Here is an 18,204-nt window from a genome sequence, read left to right on the forward strand (position 1 = left end):
GCCCAATGAAAAGTGCTAAGGGAACAAGATCATTCAATCACATTATTTACTGTATTAGTTTCCCATATCTGCTATAACAAGTTGCAATAGACTCGGTGACTTAAAACAACACCAATTTGCTGTATTACAGTCCAATACAGATCTCACTGGGCTAAAATCAAGATACTAGCAATCTGCATTCCTCTGGAGGCTCTTGGGGAGAATCTGTTTACTTGACTTTTCCAGCTTTTATAAGCCACCTACATTCCTTGTCTATGGGTCTCCTCTTCCCTCTCTACCTTCAAAGCCAGCAACGGTGAGTTGAGTCCTTAATCACAACACTCTGAACTCTACCTCCACCCTCTACTAGTAAAGACCTTGTGACTGAACTGGCCCAGCCTGGATTCCATCTGCAACCTTAATTTCCCTTGCCACAAAATAATATATCACAGATCCTAGGAATTAAGACATAGGCATCTTGGGGAGACCATTATTCTGCCAACCAATTTCCTGCCACTACTAACAACAGTATAAGAATCAGAGAGAATAGGACTTCCAGCCAAGATGGAGGTGAAGGTGGAAACACTGTACCTCCTCGCACAACCAAGTTTAAAGACAACAAAGTTTTAGTAACAAAACACAACCAAAACACAGAAAATTGAACTATACAGAAGTCCGACAACAATGAACCATTCAGCCAGACCAGTAAGAGGGGCGGAGCCAGTGACTGGCGGAGCGGGGTTTCACAGGAAAACTCGGCCAGACCAACCCAGGCACGCAGGCGGCAGTTGGCAGATCCCGGGCGTGGGGTTGCGACAGGTGGACCCAGTGAGGGCGCAAGGCAGCAGGCTGACCGAGGTCACACATTCGATCACAGATAAACCAGGCGAAGGAGTGAGCAGTGAGACAGACTGTGAAGGCCCCAGCAGCGGGAAGCAGCAGAGGGCACTGCTATTGTCCCTCTCTGACCCCGCCCCCACATACAGCCTCACAAACCAGTGACTGAGTTGCCCAGCCCTGGTGAACACCTAAGGCTCCTCCCCTCATATCTAACAGGTGTGAACAGACCAAAACATTATGGCTCAAGAAGAACTCAAAGCCCTACAGCCAATAATTCTTTTTTAAAAGATTTTCTTTCTTTATTTTTAGAGGGGAAGGGAAGGAGATAGGGAGAGAAATATCAATGTATCGTTGCCTCTCATGTGTCCCCTGCTGGGAACTGGCCTGCAACCCAGGCATGTGCCCTGACCAGGAACTGAACTGCGATACTATGGTTCACAAGTCTGCTCTCAATCCACTGAGCTACACCAGCCAGGGCCCTAGAGCCACTAATTCTAAGCGACCAAGAAATAGCCAACCTATCAGATACACAATTCAAAACACTGGTTATCAGGATGCTCAAAGAACTGGTTGATTTTAGTCACAAATTAGAGGAACAAATGAAGGTGAAACTAATTGAAATGAAGGGAAATGCACAGGAAACCAATAGTAATGGAAAGGAAACTGGGACTCAAATCAAGGGAGTGGACCAGAAGGAAGAAAAAAATGACCAAACAGAAAAATATGAAGAAACAAGAATTCAAAAAAATGAGGAGAGGCTTAGGAACCTCCAGGACATCTTTAAATGCTCCAACATCCAAATTATAGGGGCACCAGAAGGGGGGAAGGAACAGCCACCAGTGGAAAACTTATTTGAACAAATAATTAAGGGGAACTTCCCCAGTCTGGCAAAGGAAATAGACTTCCAGGAAATCCAGGAAGCACAGAGAGTCCCAAAGAAGTTGGACCCAAGAAGGAACACACCAAGGTACACCATAATTACATTAGCCAAGATTAAAATGAAGGAGAGAATCCTAGAAGCAGCAAGAGATAAGGGGACAATCACCTACAGAGGACTTCCCATCAGACTGTCAGTGGATTTCTCACAAGAGACCTTACAGGCAAGAAGGGGCTGGAAAGAAGTATTCCATGTCATGAAATCCAAAGACCTACAACCAAGATTGCTCTATCCAGCTAAGCTTTCATTTAGAATAGAAGGGCAGATAAAGTGCTTCTCAGTTAAGATCAAATTCAAGGAGTTCATCATCACCAAGCCCTTATTATATGAAATGTTAAAGGGACTTACCTAAGAAAAAGAAGATAAAAATATGAACAGTGAAAGGACAGCAAACTCAGTTATTAACAACCACACCTAAAACAAAAGCAAACTAAGAGGACAGCTAGATCAGGAACAAACCATAGAAATGAAGATCACATGGAGGGTTAGCAACAGGGGAGTGGGAGGAGGAGAAGGGGGGGAAAGGAACAGAATAAGGAGCACAGACAGTAGGTAGAAGATGGGGGGAGGGCAAGAATAGTATGAATCTAAAGAACTTCAGACACATGGACATAAACTAAAGGGGGGTTGTGCAGAGTGGAGGGGAATGAAGGGGGGAAAATAGGACAACTGTAATGGCATAATCAATAAAATATATTTAAAAAAAGAATCAGAGAGAATAAAAATAATGGTGGGCTATGGAACTGGATGCCCCGAGCCAAACCCAAAGTTATAAGCCAGTTCTAACTTGTTCGTCCCTAAATTAAATCAAAATACTTTCGAGGAATAAAAGACTTCTCTGCTTGAGTCAGGAGGCCAGGAGTGGTCCTTCATATCTATTTTTGATGAAGCAACTCTCAAAACCCCAGTTTCACCATTCCCAAAATAAAAATATAATGCTAGTTTCATAGAGTTGTTGTGAAAATTACTGAAACCAATCCATTTATTCACTCATGAGCAGCTCTGGTAGTGAGACCATAGTGACAGGGTCCCTGCCCTCATGAAAGTACCTGGCATAGAACTGGGCAAATAATAAAACAGCATCAACCACATGCTTAATGAATACCTTCTAAGACAGGCATAGTGCTAAATATATATTACCTCCTTTAACAGTTATTCAACAAATATGTCCCTTATGAGCATTCTGGATATCACCATTTGAAAATATACAGTGAAGAATTTCCTGGAGTATCAAAACCATTTTGCCAACCTAATCTCTCTTTCACCCATTCCAGCCAGGTCCTACTAGCACCGTAAACATCATGAGTCACCACAACTGCTCTTGTGAGGATCATCAATGGCCTCACCTTTGCAGATCCAAGGATGGCTCCCTGAAGTTCATCTGATTCCTCCTCTCAGGAGCATTTTGCACAGTTGACCATGCTCTGCTTCTGAGATAAATTCCACCCTCACCTTCTTGGACACCACTCTCATTCTGTTCTCTTCCTACCTACCTCACTGACTACTTGTTTTCAGTCTCCTGTGCTGATTTCCTGTCATGAACCAGATGCTGCAGTACCCTTAATAATCGGGCATCAGACCTCCTTCATCTGACCTCATGCCCTAAATGATCTCAATCCAGTTTCATGGTTTTAAACACCATCTAAATACTGACTCAAATTCTCTCCAGCTCAGACCTGCACTAGAATTCTTCAATCCAACTACCTAACATTTCCCCCGGATGTCTAACTGACATCTCCAACTTAAAATACCCACCCTGAAACTCCTAATATACCCCCCACCAGCAACACCTCACCCTGGACATCAAAACCAGTCTTCACCTATCTCAGTTAACCACTCTACCTTTCTAGTGGGTCAGCCTTGATTCCTTTCTCTTTCACCTACATGCCCACATCCTCAACAGGAAATATATTGACTTCACTTCGAAATATCCTAAATCCTTTATTACCTCTACCTAGAGTTCAGCCAAAGCCTCCTAACTGATTGTGCTGCTTCCTATTTGCCACCTCTCCCACACCTCTTTTTTTTTTCAAACAGCCCCCACAGTGATCTTACTAAAACATGACTCTCCAGTGGATTCCCACCTTACAGTAAAAACTAAAATCTATAATTGACTTATAGGCTCTATGTTCTTGGACATTCATTACATCACTCCCTACCACACAGCTCCAGCCCCAGTCATATCTGTAAAGATGTCTAGCATGACCCCACTTGACAATACTGCATTCGCTCTTGCTTTTACCTATAAGACCTTTCCCCCAGATATTTACTCAAATGTCTTTTTAGAGAGGCATTACCTGACCAGGACAAATAGTACCTCCTCAGCCCGCTCCACAGGCCTCTTAACCAATGCTATTTTTTTTATTATCTACAACATTTATCACCACCTGATATAACTATATATGTTTTTGCCTATTGTCTCCCTCCTTCATCAAATACTGGTGTATGTTAGCACCCAGAGATGAAAGTACTAAATAAATATTTGCCGAATGAATGTAATAATAATCAATCAGTCTATTTTGGACTGCTTAAATAATTTTTCTCCTAGATAGTGAAATTAAATTCTGTTCAAAGATATATCATAGCAGAGTCATGTTTATCTTTCCAATCTCTAACAAATGGCAGAAATACAGGTTCACAAATCTGTACTGCATCCAGAAAGTTTCTACTGTTTCCAAATAAATAATTTTTATAATATATGCTTCAAAGGGAATGTTTATCCATGCCTGAATGATGCAATAATCAGCAGAACTTGTTAATATTAATAGCTCAGTAAATAAAACAGCAAATTTTTAATTCAAATGTATTTGGAAGAATATATAATTCTGTGGTCCATTTTTCTCAGTAATTAATCTCCTAACAAGACACATTACCATTTTAGTTACCAGCTGTTCTAAGTTTGTTTATTAAAACTAATATATGAAAAGAATCCATTTATGTTTCACTAATGATTCACAATGTTCTATCCACCAGGTAAGATAAATAAATTATTTTTGTGTGATGTATTTTCTGATTAAAAAAAGCTATCTACTGATTTCTCATGATTGATTTTCACTTTAACAAAACTGATAAAGAACCCTCCTTGTGACTGATGCATCTGGAATTAGCATTTTAATATTAATTTCTCATATAAATTGCATGCAGGTTTATTTTAAATAGTTTTTTGTCAGTCCATTTGGTTTATAGAAATTAATATATATAACATATTAAAAGCCTCCTATTTGTGATATTTGCAAGAACTAAGCCAGATATTAATGGACATCTATTCAGGGAATATGTTTATTAGTAACACAATTTACAAAGACAGAGGTAACACTAATTAAGTTTCTGTTATTACATGCCATGGTCCAGACAAGGGGTATTGTAATTTATATGCAATATGCAATATTTGCTACAAAGGAACACATGACAAGCAGAATAAGCCTTAGTTTAACTATTCAGTTGCTTTCACAAATAATAAAAGGTCACTGGAACCCATACCTGGTACAAAGCAGACCTTATTACCTATCAATTTTCATTAGGTACACTCCTCTATTTTCTTGTCACCCCTCTTCAGCATGATTGGTCTTCCCTTGTTATTCTTCTCTGTGCTGTACAAGTTCAATCTTGAAGTGTTAGGCTAACAATTTTATGCTTCTACTGCAAACTTCTCTGTACAACACACCAAACTCTTTTAAAAGGTAAAATATATTTCTACATAAACAATATACCAAGAACCTATACAAAATAAGCAGAGTTTTAAAAAAATACACTTCTCTATGAAACAGAGCTGCTTCAGTTTCCACCTGTACAACCAAAGTATTCCATAGTAGACTGGTCTATACATACACAGGAAAACACCCTACAGAAAATAATGACATTTCTGTATTGTTGATGACACAATTTCCTCTCCCTGCAGCACTGAATCTACTCAGAAATAAATCTATTCTCTGTTACACCACTACAATTTTGGAACTGTTTGTTACTGCAGCACGGATAGCCTTCCCTGCCTCATACAGTACCTGATAAGACTGTAATACATATTAAATGAGACAATTCATGCAAAAGCACATAATTTAGCACATAATTAAGTGGACCTGAAAATTGAAGCAATTAATGATGTCATTATTTAAATACTGTTTTCCTTTAAAATTTATAAGAATGAATCAGAAGTTATATTTATCTGGCCAGGATTTTAAAACAGCCATCATAAAAGTGCTTTGATAAGCAATTATAAATTCCTTTAAAATAAATGAAGTAATAGGATATCTCAACAAAGAAAAAGATATCATTAAAAATGAAACATTTATAACTAGAAAATATAATAACCAAAAGAAATAGCTCACTGAAGGACTTCCAGTGAAGATGGGGGTAGATATACTGAGCCTCCTCACACACCCAAAAGAAAGACAACAACACATTTAAAACCAAACGACAACCAGAACTGCCAGAAAATCGAACTATGTGGAAGTCCGACAACCAAAGAGTTAAAGGAGAAACATTCAACCAGACCTGTAGGAGGGACAGAGACAGGCAGCCAGGGCACAGAGGACAACAGCAAGGTGGGTGACAACTGGCAGAGGTGGCTGGCAGTCCCACATTTGCATGAGGAATAACAGGGAAGGGAGACAGAGCCCACAATCCAGGGTTCCAGTTCAGGGAAACTAAAGCCTCAAAATCTCTGGCTGTAAAAATGTGTGGGGGTTCCAGCAATGGAAGAAACTCCCAGCCTCACAGGAGAGTTCACTGGAAAGGCCAACAGGGTCACAGAACATATACAAACCCATCCACCCAGAAATCAGCATCAAAAGGGCCCAAATGCTTGTGGGTAGCAAGGAAGTAATTAAAAGTTGGCAAAGTCGACTAAGCGGCATTGTTCCATTTCAGATCCCTCCCCCCACATACAGTGCCACAACACAAGGCAACCTGGGTTGCCTTGCCCTGGTGAATACCTAATGCTCCACCCCTTACTACAAACAGGCAAGCTGAGACAAAAGAATATGTTCTTTGAAATGAAAGAACAGATCAAAGCTCCAAAAACAGAGCTAAGCAATGAAAAGACAGCCAACCTCTCAGATGAAGAGTTCAAAACACTGGTAATCAGGCTGATCACAGAAATGGTTGAGTATAGTCACGAAACAGAGGAAAAAGTGAAGACTATGAAAAGTGAAAAAAAGGAAAATGCACAGGGAACCAACAATGAAGAGAAGGAAAATGGGACTCAAATCAATGGTTTGGACTAGAAGAAAGAAATAAACATTCGACCAGAACAAATTAAGAAGTAAAAAATCAAAAAAATGAGGAGAGGCTTAGGAACCTCTAGGACAACTTTATACACTCCAATGTCCGAATTATAGGGGTGCCAGAAAGAGAAGAGGAAGAGCAAAAATTGAAAACTTATTTGAAAAAATACTGAAGGAGAATTTTCCTAGTCTGGCTACAGAAATAGACTTCCAGGAAGTCCAGGAAGCTCAGAGAGCCCCAAACAAGCTGGACCCAAGGAAGCACACACCAAGGTACATCATAATTACATTACCCAAGATTAAAGATAAAGGAAGAATCTTAAAAGCAGCAAGAGAAAAGGAGACAGTTACCTACAAAGGAGTTCCCATAAGACTAAGCTGATTTCTCAAAAGAAATCTTACAGGCAAGAAGAGGCTGGAAGAAAATATTCAAAGTCATGAAAGGCAAGGACCTACATCCAAGATTACTCTATCCAACAAAACTATCATTTAGAATGGAAGAGCTGGTATAGTGCTTCCCAGATAAGGTCAAGTTAAAGGAGTTCATCATCATCAAGCTCTTATTATATGAAATGTTAAAGGGACTTATCAAGAAAAAGAAAATAATCAAAAATATGAACAGTAAAATGACAACAAACTCACAACTATCAACAACTGAACCTAAAAAAAAAACAAATTAAGCAAACAACTGGAACAAGAACAGAATCACAGAAATGAAGACCACATGGAGTGTTATCAGCAGGGAAAGGCAAGGGGAGAATGGAGGAAAAGGTACAGGGAACAATAAGCATAAATGTTAGGTGCAAAATAGAGAGGGGGAGGTTAAGAACAGTATAGGAAATGGAGAAGCCAAAGAACTTACATGTACAACCCATGGACATGAGCTAAGCCGGGGGAATGCTGGTTGGAGGGGGAGGTGCAGGGCAGAGGGGAATAAAAGGGAGAAAAAAATGGGACAACTGCAATACCATAATCAATAAAGTATATTTTTAAAAAGCAAAACGAAAAACACTATACGCATTATCAACACAAATTTAATAGACTATAATGGCTACAATCACATCAGTATAGATCTCTAGCTAGTTATCATAAATACATTAATATTCCTCTGAGCTAAAAAATATTAAAAGAAAATATATAATTATTATTAATCCATCTATATAACTGATGCACTAATTAATCTGTATTGTGCTTAAACTTTTTTCTTCTGCATAGTCTTGAAAAGGAATTTTTTAAAAAGCCCTTCCTTATATATCACTTGTTTTCCTTAAAGTACAATCTTTAATGCAACTTAGCTCCCAACGGCTTTTAAGGTAACTATTTCCCTTTTGATTTTATGAAATAAACCATCAATTCAATGACTCAGACATTTCAGCAATGAGTACACCATATTTATGAAAAGAATGAGGTAAGAATAAATACTGTAGAATCTACAATGATTATTTTCTAAAATGTCAAGATTAGTTTATAAAACTTCATACCAATTTTCCCATGCTTCAGGTTAAAAGACTGTTCAATACAAGGAGAAAACTTTTTGCTCCTTTTCCTGTCTGTTTTGGAAGATATTCTACTTAACATTTTTAAAGACAACTGGCATGTTTTTGCCCAAAGGCTCCATCACTTATGGCCCTACTTTATCACCCCAGCCTTGGGAAGGCTGGATTTGGCAAGACTGAACACACTCATGACGATAACTTGGTTTAGCTAGAAATCCCCAGGCTCCTGAATCACCACCTTACCTCAGACTCATCAGTAGATTCTTCAAGAGACCCGGTTTCCTACAAAGCATAGAGGGGGAAAATCGTCAGAAAAATGAGAAAAGAATACAAAATATTTTCAAGGGAAAAGAGTCCTTATATCCCCACCATGAATATCCACCTTCCCTTTTTTTTTAAAGATAATCTGCAAATACAGGTTAAAGGACTCCATATGGTCCAATTTTCACAGGTCTCTTACTCCTCCACACCTTGTAGGTCTCGCCCTGGGGCCACACAAATCCACTCCTCCTGCCGGCCTCCCTTGAGTGGTCAGCAGGCTGACAAATGACCCCAGAAATTGTCATGTGAGTACATGGAAGGCTTTTCCCTTGTTAAAAATACAAATCGTTTTGGCAAAACAGCCTTATCAACCTCAGAAGGGAGGAGGGAACTGCCATCTCAAATTATCTATAAACCAATTTTTACACTGAAAAGCTCCTGTGCCATTAATTATTATGCTATTAATCTAGTTACATAAAAATAACTGTCTTGCTTAAACAGTATTTAGAAAAGAATTTCCCTACAGTGGTACCTATCGGACACTGTGCAAACAAGCCACATAATTTACATCCACTCTTTAAACCATTAACTGGAAGACAAATGCTACCATTTAACAGTTTCCCTCTTGCTAGACAATGAATCTTGCTGCTCTGTAGAAAACAAAGCAAAAAGGGAAAAACTGACTTGATCCTGCTAATCTCTCACCTGTCCACTGAAAGAGAGAATCTGCTGATGCCATGTATCCTCAAACAGGTCAGCAAAATGAAGATTTACTTAACGTACTCATAGATATCAATAGCAATAAAAAGTCACAACTAATCTGCTGACACTGAATGTAAGCATTTTACAATAATCCATGAGATAAAGAAGAGAAAAAAAAGGAGTCAAGGACATTTAGACATAACAAATATTTTTTCAACCAAAAGAATGACCATTTTAAAGAAAGTCTGATGTATACATATAGTACTCAATGCAAACTGGACAACAGGACAAACATAAATTTGGTGTTTGAAAACATTTTAATTTCATTCATGGAAAATCAGCAAGAACCTGGCAGCTGGCAGGCTGCCGGGGTATCAGCCTTGTGGAAAGACCATCTTTAAAATGGGGATGAATGTTACCTGTAATTAAGAATTTTACTGTAGTTATATCATTAACCATGACGAAGAAGAGATTCTCCTCTACATTCCAATGCAGTCTATTTACTTTCATGTTATTCTAAGTATTAGGAAGTTCTTAATTAACTTGAAGTTACAATCTCTGCACAGTAACTTTTTAACAACAATAAGACACATAAAAAATGTGATTATTCTACTACTGTGTGACAGCTCTCCAGTAAATTAATAACACGGAGCATGCCTACCCTTCTAAATTGTTTACCCTCTGTGCTAACCATCCCCAGTTCTAGGTTTTAGTTCACTTACTCTCCTTATCCTTCTCTTTAGAACACACTCCACTTAATATTATGTCACTATTCTGACATCTTTACTGAGCATCTATTATATATATTCCCATAATGCTAAATGCTACAGGCAGCATCTTGAAATTTCCTAATTATCCCTGATGTAAGAACACTGAGGCTTAGAGGTGAACTTCTAAAAGTCCCTCAATATTAAATTATTAGCATTAGCAAAACTAGGCTTTGGTAACTGTGCCAATGAACCACACATAGGTTCCTATTTCCTAGCTCTAGAACTCTGAAAGGACACTCAACTACTCTTTGTAGAAAAATGACATTAAACAGAAGAAATTTTTTTCATATTTGAAATCCATTCAAATACATACATGTGCAAAGCGCAAATGTCCCATTTACATTCTTGATTAAAACAAAAGCTTAAGTCCCCACCCAGCAATTTCAATCCAAAAATTCTAAACCAGGTTACACTCTTGCTCCCCAGAGAAAGCAGTCAGATTGTGGAAACTGAAGTCTTCAGGGAAACCCAGGCTTTCAGAGGTACTTCCTCTGACTGCTAGTATCGGTCAAGATCATTTACTCCAGGTCTCGCTCAGACTGATCCTCAGCAGCAGCACAAACCTCTCAAACACAGCTATGGCCCCAAAAACTTACACTTGTGTCCACCACCCTACCAAATCAATGCATGAGTGACTGTGAGAATTAGCTTGGTCTGTTATTTCTTAGCTTCATTCATTCATCAAGCCCCTGTGTTTAATAAGCTACAGAGCCAGGCAAACAACATGTGACATCAAAGTCCTCAGTGAAGGATCTAAGATATAAGACTGAAACTTGAGAAACATTACAATTTAGGAAGTCAGTGGTTTTCAAACATTTTGTGATGTCACACTCTATCTTTGAAAGAATCTAACTGCAAATCATGAAAATGTAGGTTATAAAACTGTGTTGTTCTCTATGCAACATAAGCCAGATACAAAATGATAAATATTGTAGGATTACTCTAATATAAGAAGAAAGTAAAATAGGGGTTGGCAAAGGTAGGGAAAGGAGCACTGAAGGGTACTATTTAATGGGTACACAGTTTCAATCTATGATGATGAAAAGTTGTTGAGGCTGAAGCAGGTGATGATTGCACAACAGTGTGAATGTACTTAATGCCACTGAATCACTCACTTAAAATGGTTAAAGTGGTAAACATTATGGTATGCATATTTTACCACAAAAAAAGTGCTGTTCTGGTTGAAGCAAAAATGATGAACTAGAAGGTACACAGTGACAGAAATCTAGGTTTCTGTCAAAGTCTAGGTTGAAAAGCTATAGTCTACAATTGCTTTTACAGACCAATCCCTTAAACTCAATCATCTAACCAAACCTAATGCTCTCCATAGCTTGAAATGTGACCTCTGAAATATATTCAACTGTGTCAGATTACACTCCCGAAACACCTATCGGACTGGACACTGCCCTCCTCAAAGAATCCTCAGGAGTCAGGAGATTTCAGATTCCTCAGCAAGGTACTCAAAGCCCACCCTGGCCCCAAACAGACTTTTAACCTCACTTCCCACTCTGCACAAACCCAGGGCCCTCCAGCCCTGGGTAGTATCTTTAAGACTGCCATATAAAAATCTGTATTTCTGAGTTCATAAAAATTAGACAATATGTTTACTAGGATCTATATTTTACACACATCAGTTGTAGCTGAGCAGCTATGTCCCTAAGATAGAATGCACTTCACCCACCCATACCACTCCCAGTTTCCCTATATCAGGAAAATTCTACTCATTTCTATTGCCATGTGTCTGCCCTGAACTTGCACTGTTTGTACTGAGCCCTTCCTTAAGTGCTTCCCTCAGCTTAGAAGGCCCTTGTCCCAACTCCACACTCATCCTAGCATTCTTCCAACTCCCAACATGTTCCATAGGTTCAGGAAAACCCACAGGGGCACCTGAGGGACTTCACTATTGCTTCAACAATGAGTTTGGGTTCCATGGTTTACATTTTCATGTTGCCAATCAGGTTTTTGTTAAAGTTTAAAACACATTGGCCATTTCTAAATCCTAATCTTTCTTCACAGCCCAACCTTGGTCCCACCTCTTTCACAGAATAGTCTCTAGTAAGCCTAAAACACGAGGTCCAAATCTGAGCTCCTGTGGCCTTTGTTTTTTTCTATAACCCTCAGCTTGTAATATTAACAGCCTTGTCCTAATGGTTACCTTTTAAAACACAATGTAGATAAACCCAAATGTTTTTGCCTCTCGTCTCCCATTATCTTACTCAAAGAAAAAGCTCAACATCCATCTGCCGGTGATGACAATAAAAAAATAAGCAATTGATCTAACATTCTCCCTCCTCTATATATTCCTTTTTCCACTTATGAGCAATACCAGGTGCATTATCTCCAGGCTTGAATTATTAGTTTGTGGCTATAATACAGTTACAGAGTGGGCCTGCAAGGAGGCAGCAGCAAACAAGCATAGAAAAAGTCAAACAAAATGTTAACCACCTAGTAAGAGTCTGAGAAAGGGGATACTAGGGCTCTCAGATAACACTTTCAATAAAAGCTTTCAATCTATCAACCCCATTTCCAACATCAGCATGGGGCCCATGACAGTGGCCTGGGAAAAGACTCAGCACAGCTGGCCTTAGAGGCAGAAGGTGAGGAAGGCTGTCAGCCCAGGAGAGAGAGAAGCCAGGACCTTCCAGGTGGTGAAGTCCTCAGAATTCTGAGGGTATATTCACTGTTCGCTGGTGGGCGGGGGTGACGGAAATTTGGGAGAGGAACAGGCAGCTGGAGCTTGAGGAAGGCCAGCTGCAAACTGCAGAATGAAGAAACAGAACAAAGACAAGGGTGAAAAAAACCAGACTGGGCTGGATATGGACAAGGAACATTCAAGGTTGTACTGCCACCTTTGCTTCCTTCCCTGCAGTCTGTGCAAAAGAGTAAAGCTTGATGGAAGAGAGGGTGTGAGAGCTCTCAATGTCTGACACAGGCACAGGAAAGGGGGTATATTCTGTGTGATACGTATTTAATAGCCTTGTATAAGAGAGACTCAATTTCAAAAAGTTTTGGGGTACCTTGGAACTGGCCAGTTTAGTAGGAAAGATTAAAAAAAACATACCTGGGGAGCAAGCAGGCGCAAGGAGACTCAAGTGACCAACCCTGTTCAATCCACTAGCCTTAGCTACTGTGCTCATCTTGCTCTGCAAGTGAAAAAAACATCTTGACACCTGCCCCAGCTTGGTGATTCAGTGACTCGATCCCAAATCTGACATTGTGTTAGAACCAACTAAACTCAGTTTGGGGAACTGGCTAGTACCTGCCAATACATGCCATCTTGGCAGATTCTGATTCAGTGGGTATTAATAAAAAGCCTAGAATCACAAGCATTTGGTAACAAAACATTAGCAGAATCAAGTTCCTAGAAGACAAAAAGGCAACTGCAACTAGGCAGGCATGAATGGGGAGCTGCATGAAACCCAGAAGCTCCTGATTTGATAAGGACTCCCTCTTCAAGGTGGCCATGCAACTTCTAGGAAGACCACTAATAATCAGCTAGTGGCATGGGCCTTCAGCCAACCAACCCAGATATATATGAAAGGAAAAAACTAACAAGGCAATAAACACGTCTGGGTAAGCTAAATTGTAACTAAACTTTAGTTATATGACACTAAATAGTGAGCCATCTAAAAATTTGTCTTGCAACTTATTTGGGGCTTTGTTTTTCCTTTCTGTATTAGTAGTTCCTTTTAAAAGTCTGTCTTGGTCAAAATTAAGAGAAGAGAAACATGCATTCCTAAGCCAACCCCAACATCTGGATGATAAATCACTGTGTTCTTTATAAGAGAATCATTTCAATCTGGCCACTTTAAAATGCTTTATGTTCACAGCCAGCTCTGGAGAAATAAAACCCCCAATTTACAGGCAAAGAAACTGAGGTACTCAATTATTTATTGACTTGATTTTTCTTTACACATGGGACACAACCACATGAAAGTATACATGTTCATGAATGTGCCTCTGATAATAAGTAAATGCTCTACAATAAGGATAAAATTTCCCTAATTTCTAAAACATAGAGGGAGAAGTCAAAAGAGAAACTGTCCTATTTGATTAAGAAACACATGGTCTGATTGATCAAATAGTTTAACACCCAAGTTCCCTGCTGTGGGAAAAATGAAAGATACCTGAGAAGTTGGCAGAGTAAGGAGTCTACATAGGGCAAGTAATCTACAATACATTTAAATTAGTAACTTTCAAAAGTTTTGAGGAAGATAAAAATAACACCACAAAGTCTAACCTACTTACAATTTGACATTTTCAATTTAGAAGGCAATTTTCCCCCTAATAAATTCATTTAAACATTTTATCAAGCCCCTAGTACTTGTAAAGCACTAGCCCTATGAGTTAGACATGAGAAAGCTCTCGTCCTTATTCTTGAGGACTCACTCAGCAGTCTGTAGTAGATAAGACAAATATACAAACAACCAGACTTCAAGCAGAATGTTATTCATGAGAGGTATTAACAAATACTATTGGGCACCTTATGATTCTCAAGATCAACTATAAATTATCTTGGTCCTAGATAAAACTGTTGTTTAGAAAATTTCCAGGCAGAAGGCAGGGTATTAGCTCTTCCCATGAACTATATAACATATATGTAGGTATTTTTGAGAACTACTGTACCTTTACCATACTCAGCATTAACAAAGATATCCCAATAGCCCTTAAAAAATGTTTATTCATGTCCAAAAAGTGATTTTTTAGTTTGAGTTTACTGTTTGAAGTTTTGTTAACTCAGTACAGATCTCACTATTGGTTCTCCCTAAAATTAAAGCAATCACCAAAAACAATGCTCAGAAACCCTAAGAGGTCAGATTTAGTTTTGTCATGGAAGAATGTTTGCATTTGCAGCAAAAAAGCTTCCTTTGCCCTAACAGGTCATTATAGTTAGTTCTTAAAGCATTTGGAGGGGAAAAACTGTATCAAGATTTTCTAAAAGGTTCATAGTATTAGAACAGAACAATTAGCAAACATACCTAACTCCACTTTAGTACATTTTTAGCCTTCAAAAAACTGCATAATAAAGGCCAATTATCTTATACTTGAGATTATAATGGCTTTCTACTGTAAAATGTGAATTGCACAAACAAAAAGAGAAAATTTTAAGCATCTTTAATCTATAAAGGACTAATAATATAGACACAATTATTTATTAGCTTTCTTTCAAAAAATACACAGTACAATTTGTAAATGTCTGCTCCTTTCTGCTGATGACTGGTCTTTTGGGAAAGGACACTAACACTCCTGGGGAATGGGGATGAATGCCTGCTCCAATCCTTCCCTGGCTGTTAAAACATCAAAAGTGAAATAATGACTTGCAGGAAATGTATAAAGATGATAAGGGCTAATTCTACTTCATAAAGTTAAAAAAATACTTAGGATTAGGTTCTTAAGTATTTTTTAAAAGACAGGATATTCTAGTGAAAATTATGAGCTTTGAAGATAGATGACTGGAGATATAGATACAAGTCTGATCAAGCTACTTAAGTTGTCTGAATTTCTATTGTTTACCTAGAAAATGTTAGTATGTACTGAGTATTAAGCACCACTCTAGGTACAGGGAGAGAGAGCACTGAACAAACCCTTGTCATCGGGGAGCTTACGTTCCAATGGGGAAAATACACAGCAATCATTATAAGAACATTCAGAACATACAGAAAACATAGACGAGCACAAGGAAGAAAATACGAAGGAAAGAAGTTTCAAAGAATGACCAGGGAAAGCCTCACCTAAAAAAGATAACACTTGAACAAAGACATACAGGGAATGAGGGAGAAAGCCCCAGTACCTATCTCGGGTCAAAAAAAAACATATAGCATGAGCAAAGGTGCTTAGGCAGAAACATGCCAGCCTTGTAGGAAAAACAGTAATAAAGCCAGCATAGCTGATTCAAAATGATAGAAGGGAAGAAAGGTAGTGAAAAATGAGGTCAGAGAAAGCAGACAGAGCAACTGGGGCAACGTCCTATACAGCATCGAGTCTATTATGAGGACTCTGGCTTTCCCTCAGAGTGCAATGAGAAGCCACTGGAAAGCCTGGAACAGGTGCTGGACCTGACATAAATATGAAAATAAACATTTACCACACAGAATTCTTTTCTGAGGACCAAATGCAAATGGGAAAGGGTTCTTTATACTGAAAAGTGCTGTACAAATTCAAAGCATTGTTATTTTATCATGAACTTTCTGTATCAGGCAGCTTTGCAAAAAACTCCTGCACAAAACAACAGCAAAAACTAAAAGAAACTCTCTCCATTTCTACTACCCTATATCGAAGATTTGAAGGAGGTTTTTTTTTGTGGGCTTTCAAATCAAACCGCCAAAAAATTTTATTTCAATATGAAAGGGATACAGTATGGAAACCAATCTCACTAATATCATCAAACCCAACAATGAGCCATGAAAGTACATGTGCTTAATGAACATTTTCCTTCAAAATGCCCAGAACACGAACGAGGCTCCATTGGTAAGTAGGAGACTCTTATCTCAATGACCACCCAAACCAAATTTCTGCCTAATTCCTTAATTATTGGCATAGATCAGATGTATGAAGGGGATATTTTCATTACGTAAGTATGTTGCAAATGGTACAAATTATAAACTAGCTAATTTCTGTTATTATGGTGCTAACCAGCTCATCACCAAATCACTTCTTACAGTTGATTATGGATGCCGATGGTCCTATTAATCTGTGAGGAAAAGCAGTGCTAAGCTGAAACGATCCTGGGAAATGAAAAATTACGTATTTCTCCAACTTCCAGCCTTATCCGCTCTTTTTGTCTTCTTTATGTTAGTCTGTCATTCCAACTAATTTCTGGCTGCCACTCTTGCTTGTATGAAAATAACTATTGCCATCACTATTTCTCCTGTAAACTCCAGTGCCACTTTGCCAACTGCTGACTGGACATTTTCACCTGATGTTGTGCCAGCAACACATAATTCCTCTCCTAATTTCATGCCAACTTTAACTTTGTGTACTAATTCATTCCAATTTAAACCACCTTACAAAGACGACACTATATATCTCTATCTTCTATGTGAAAGTTAAATAACTAACCTCAAATCATGTATTTAAAAAGAGAACCAGCGCTGGAGCCTACTCATTTTCGCTCCAGAACATATGCACTTAACCAGTATTGCACGCCGCAGTGATTTTGCTTTGTAGCTAAATGCAACAGATAAGAAACAAAACCCATCATCTACTTTCTCCCATGACTCCTGCAAATCGCTCTCACTGCCCTTCTTCGAGTAAAAAGCAATTTAAATTCAGTCACCTGGACTCAAAACTCAAGTCATCTCTTACGCTTCCCACAGGCAGTCAGCCGCTGGGGTAGCCCATGCTGTCTTCAAGCCAAAATTTCACTGAGCCCAGGCCATAGTGGCAGAGCCGGGAAAAGGGACGCCTCACAAACGCTTGGGGTGGGTCGGTGGGCATTGCCCGGTTGAAGGCCCTCCAAGAACAGGCATCCCACCCCCGCGTCTCTGCTCCCATGGCCTTTCAACGCCCGCCCTGCCTTGGGCCTACAGGGTCCTCCAGAAGCTCCGCACCTCCACACACTGCTTTCTAAGCATCAAACCACCTCACCCTGATTTCCCCTTCCCTTGCCCAGTTAGTTGCCTTTACCAGTTCCTCGGATTCCGCCATGGCGCAGCCTTGGAGTCACGTGACACACCCGGAAGAGAGAAGAGGAGGCACTGTGGCCCAGGGCCTGCTGGGAAATGTAGTTTTAACTGCCTGGTCTTTCTATCTGGTTAGGTTGTTAGGCCCGGGTTTTGGCTTCCGACTCTTCAAACTCAACGAAGTTATTCTTTGAAGAATCTGAATGTAACCATCGTTAATGCTTTATTTTATTGTTGGTCTTATTTTTTTCGTGATTATTATATTACTTATTAATATTTACTATGTATCAGATCCTGGGTTTATAAATTTGCATAAACTGTATCATTCAATTCTACCAGTAATCCTTCCTACTCTTATCCCCATTTATAGAGAAC

General features: G+C 39.1%; 1 protein-coding gene across 2 annotated transcripts in view; it reads right to left on the reverse strand.

The window, feature by feature from the left end:
• Positions 1–17,896, reverse strand: part of VPS41 (VPS41 subunit of HOPS complex) — a 221,199-nt gene extending 203,303 nt beyond the window's left edge. For both annotated transcript variants that reach the window (XM_053655114.1, XM_053655113.1), the window contains exons 1-2: positions 17,834–17,896; positions 8,718–8,756 (exon numbers count right to left, since the gene is read on the reverse strand). In XM_053655114.1, the coding sequence (XP_053511089.1) occupies positions 8,718–8,756; positions 17,834–17,854 (60 nt within the window). In that variant the 5' untranslated portion in view covers positions 17,855–17,896. The remainder of the gene's footprint in view (positions 1–8,717; positions 8,757–17,833) is intronic.
• Between the last annotated feature and the right edge of the window lie 308 nt (positions 17,897–18,204).

The sequence above is a fragment of the Artibeus jamaicensis genome, unplaced genomic scaffold (genome assembly GCF_021234435.1).
Source record: "Artibeus jamaicensis isolate MK-2021 breed Jamaican fruit bat unplaced genomic scaffold, CSHL_Jam_final contig_924, whole genome shotgun sequence".
Lineage (NCBI taxonomy): Eukaryota > Metazoa > Chordata > Mammalia > Chiroptera > Phyllostomidae > Artibeus > Artibeus jamaicensis.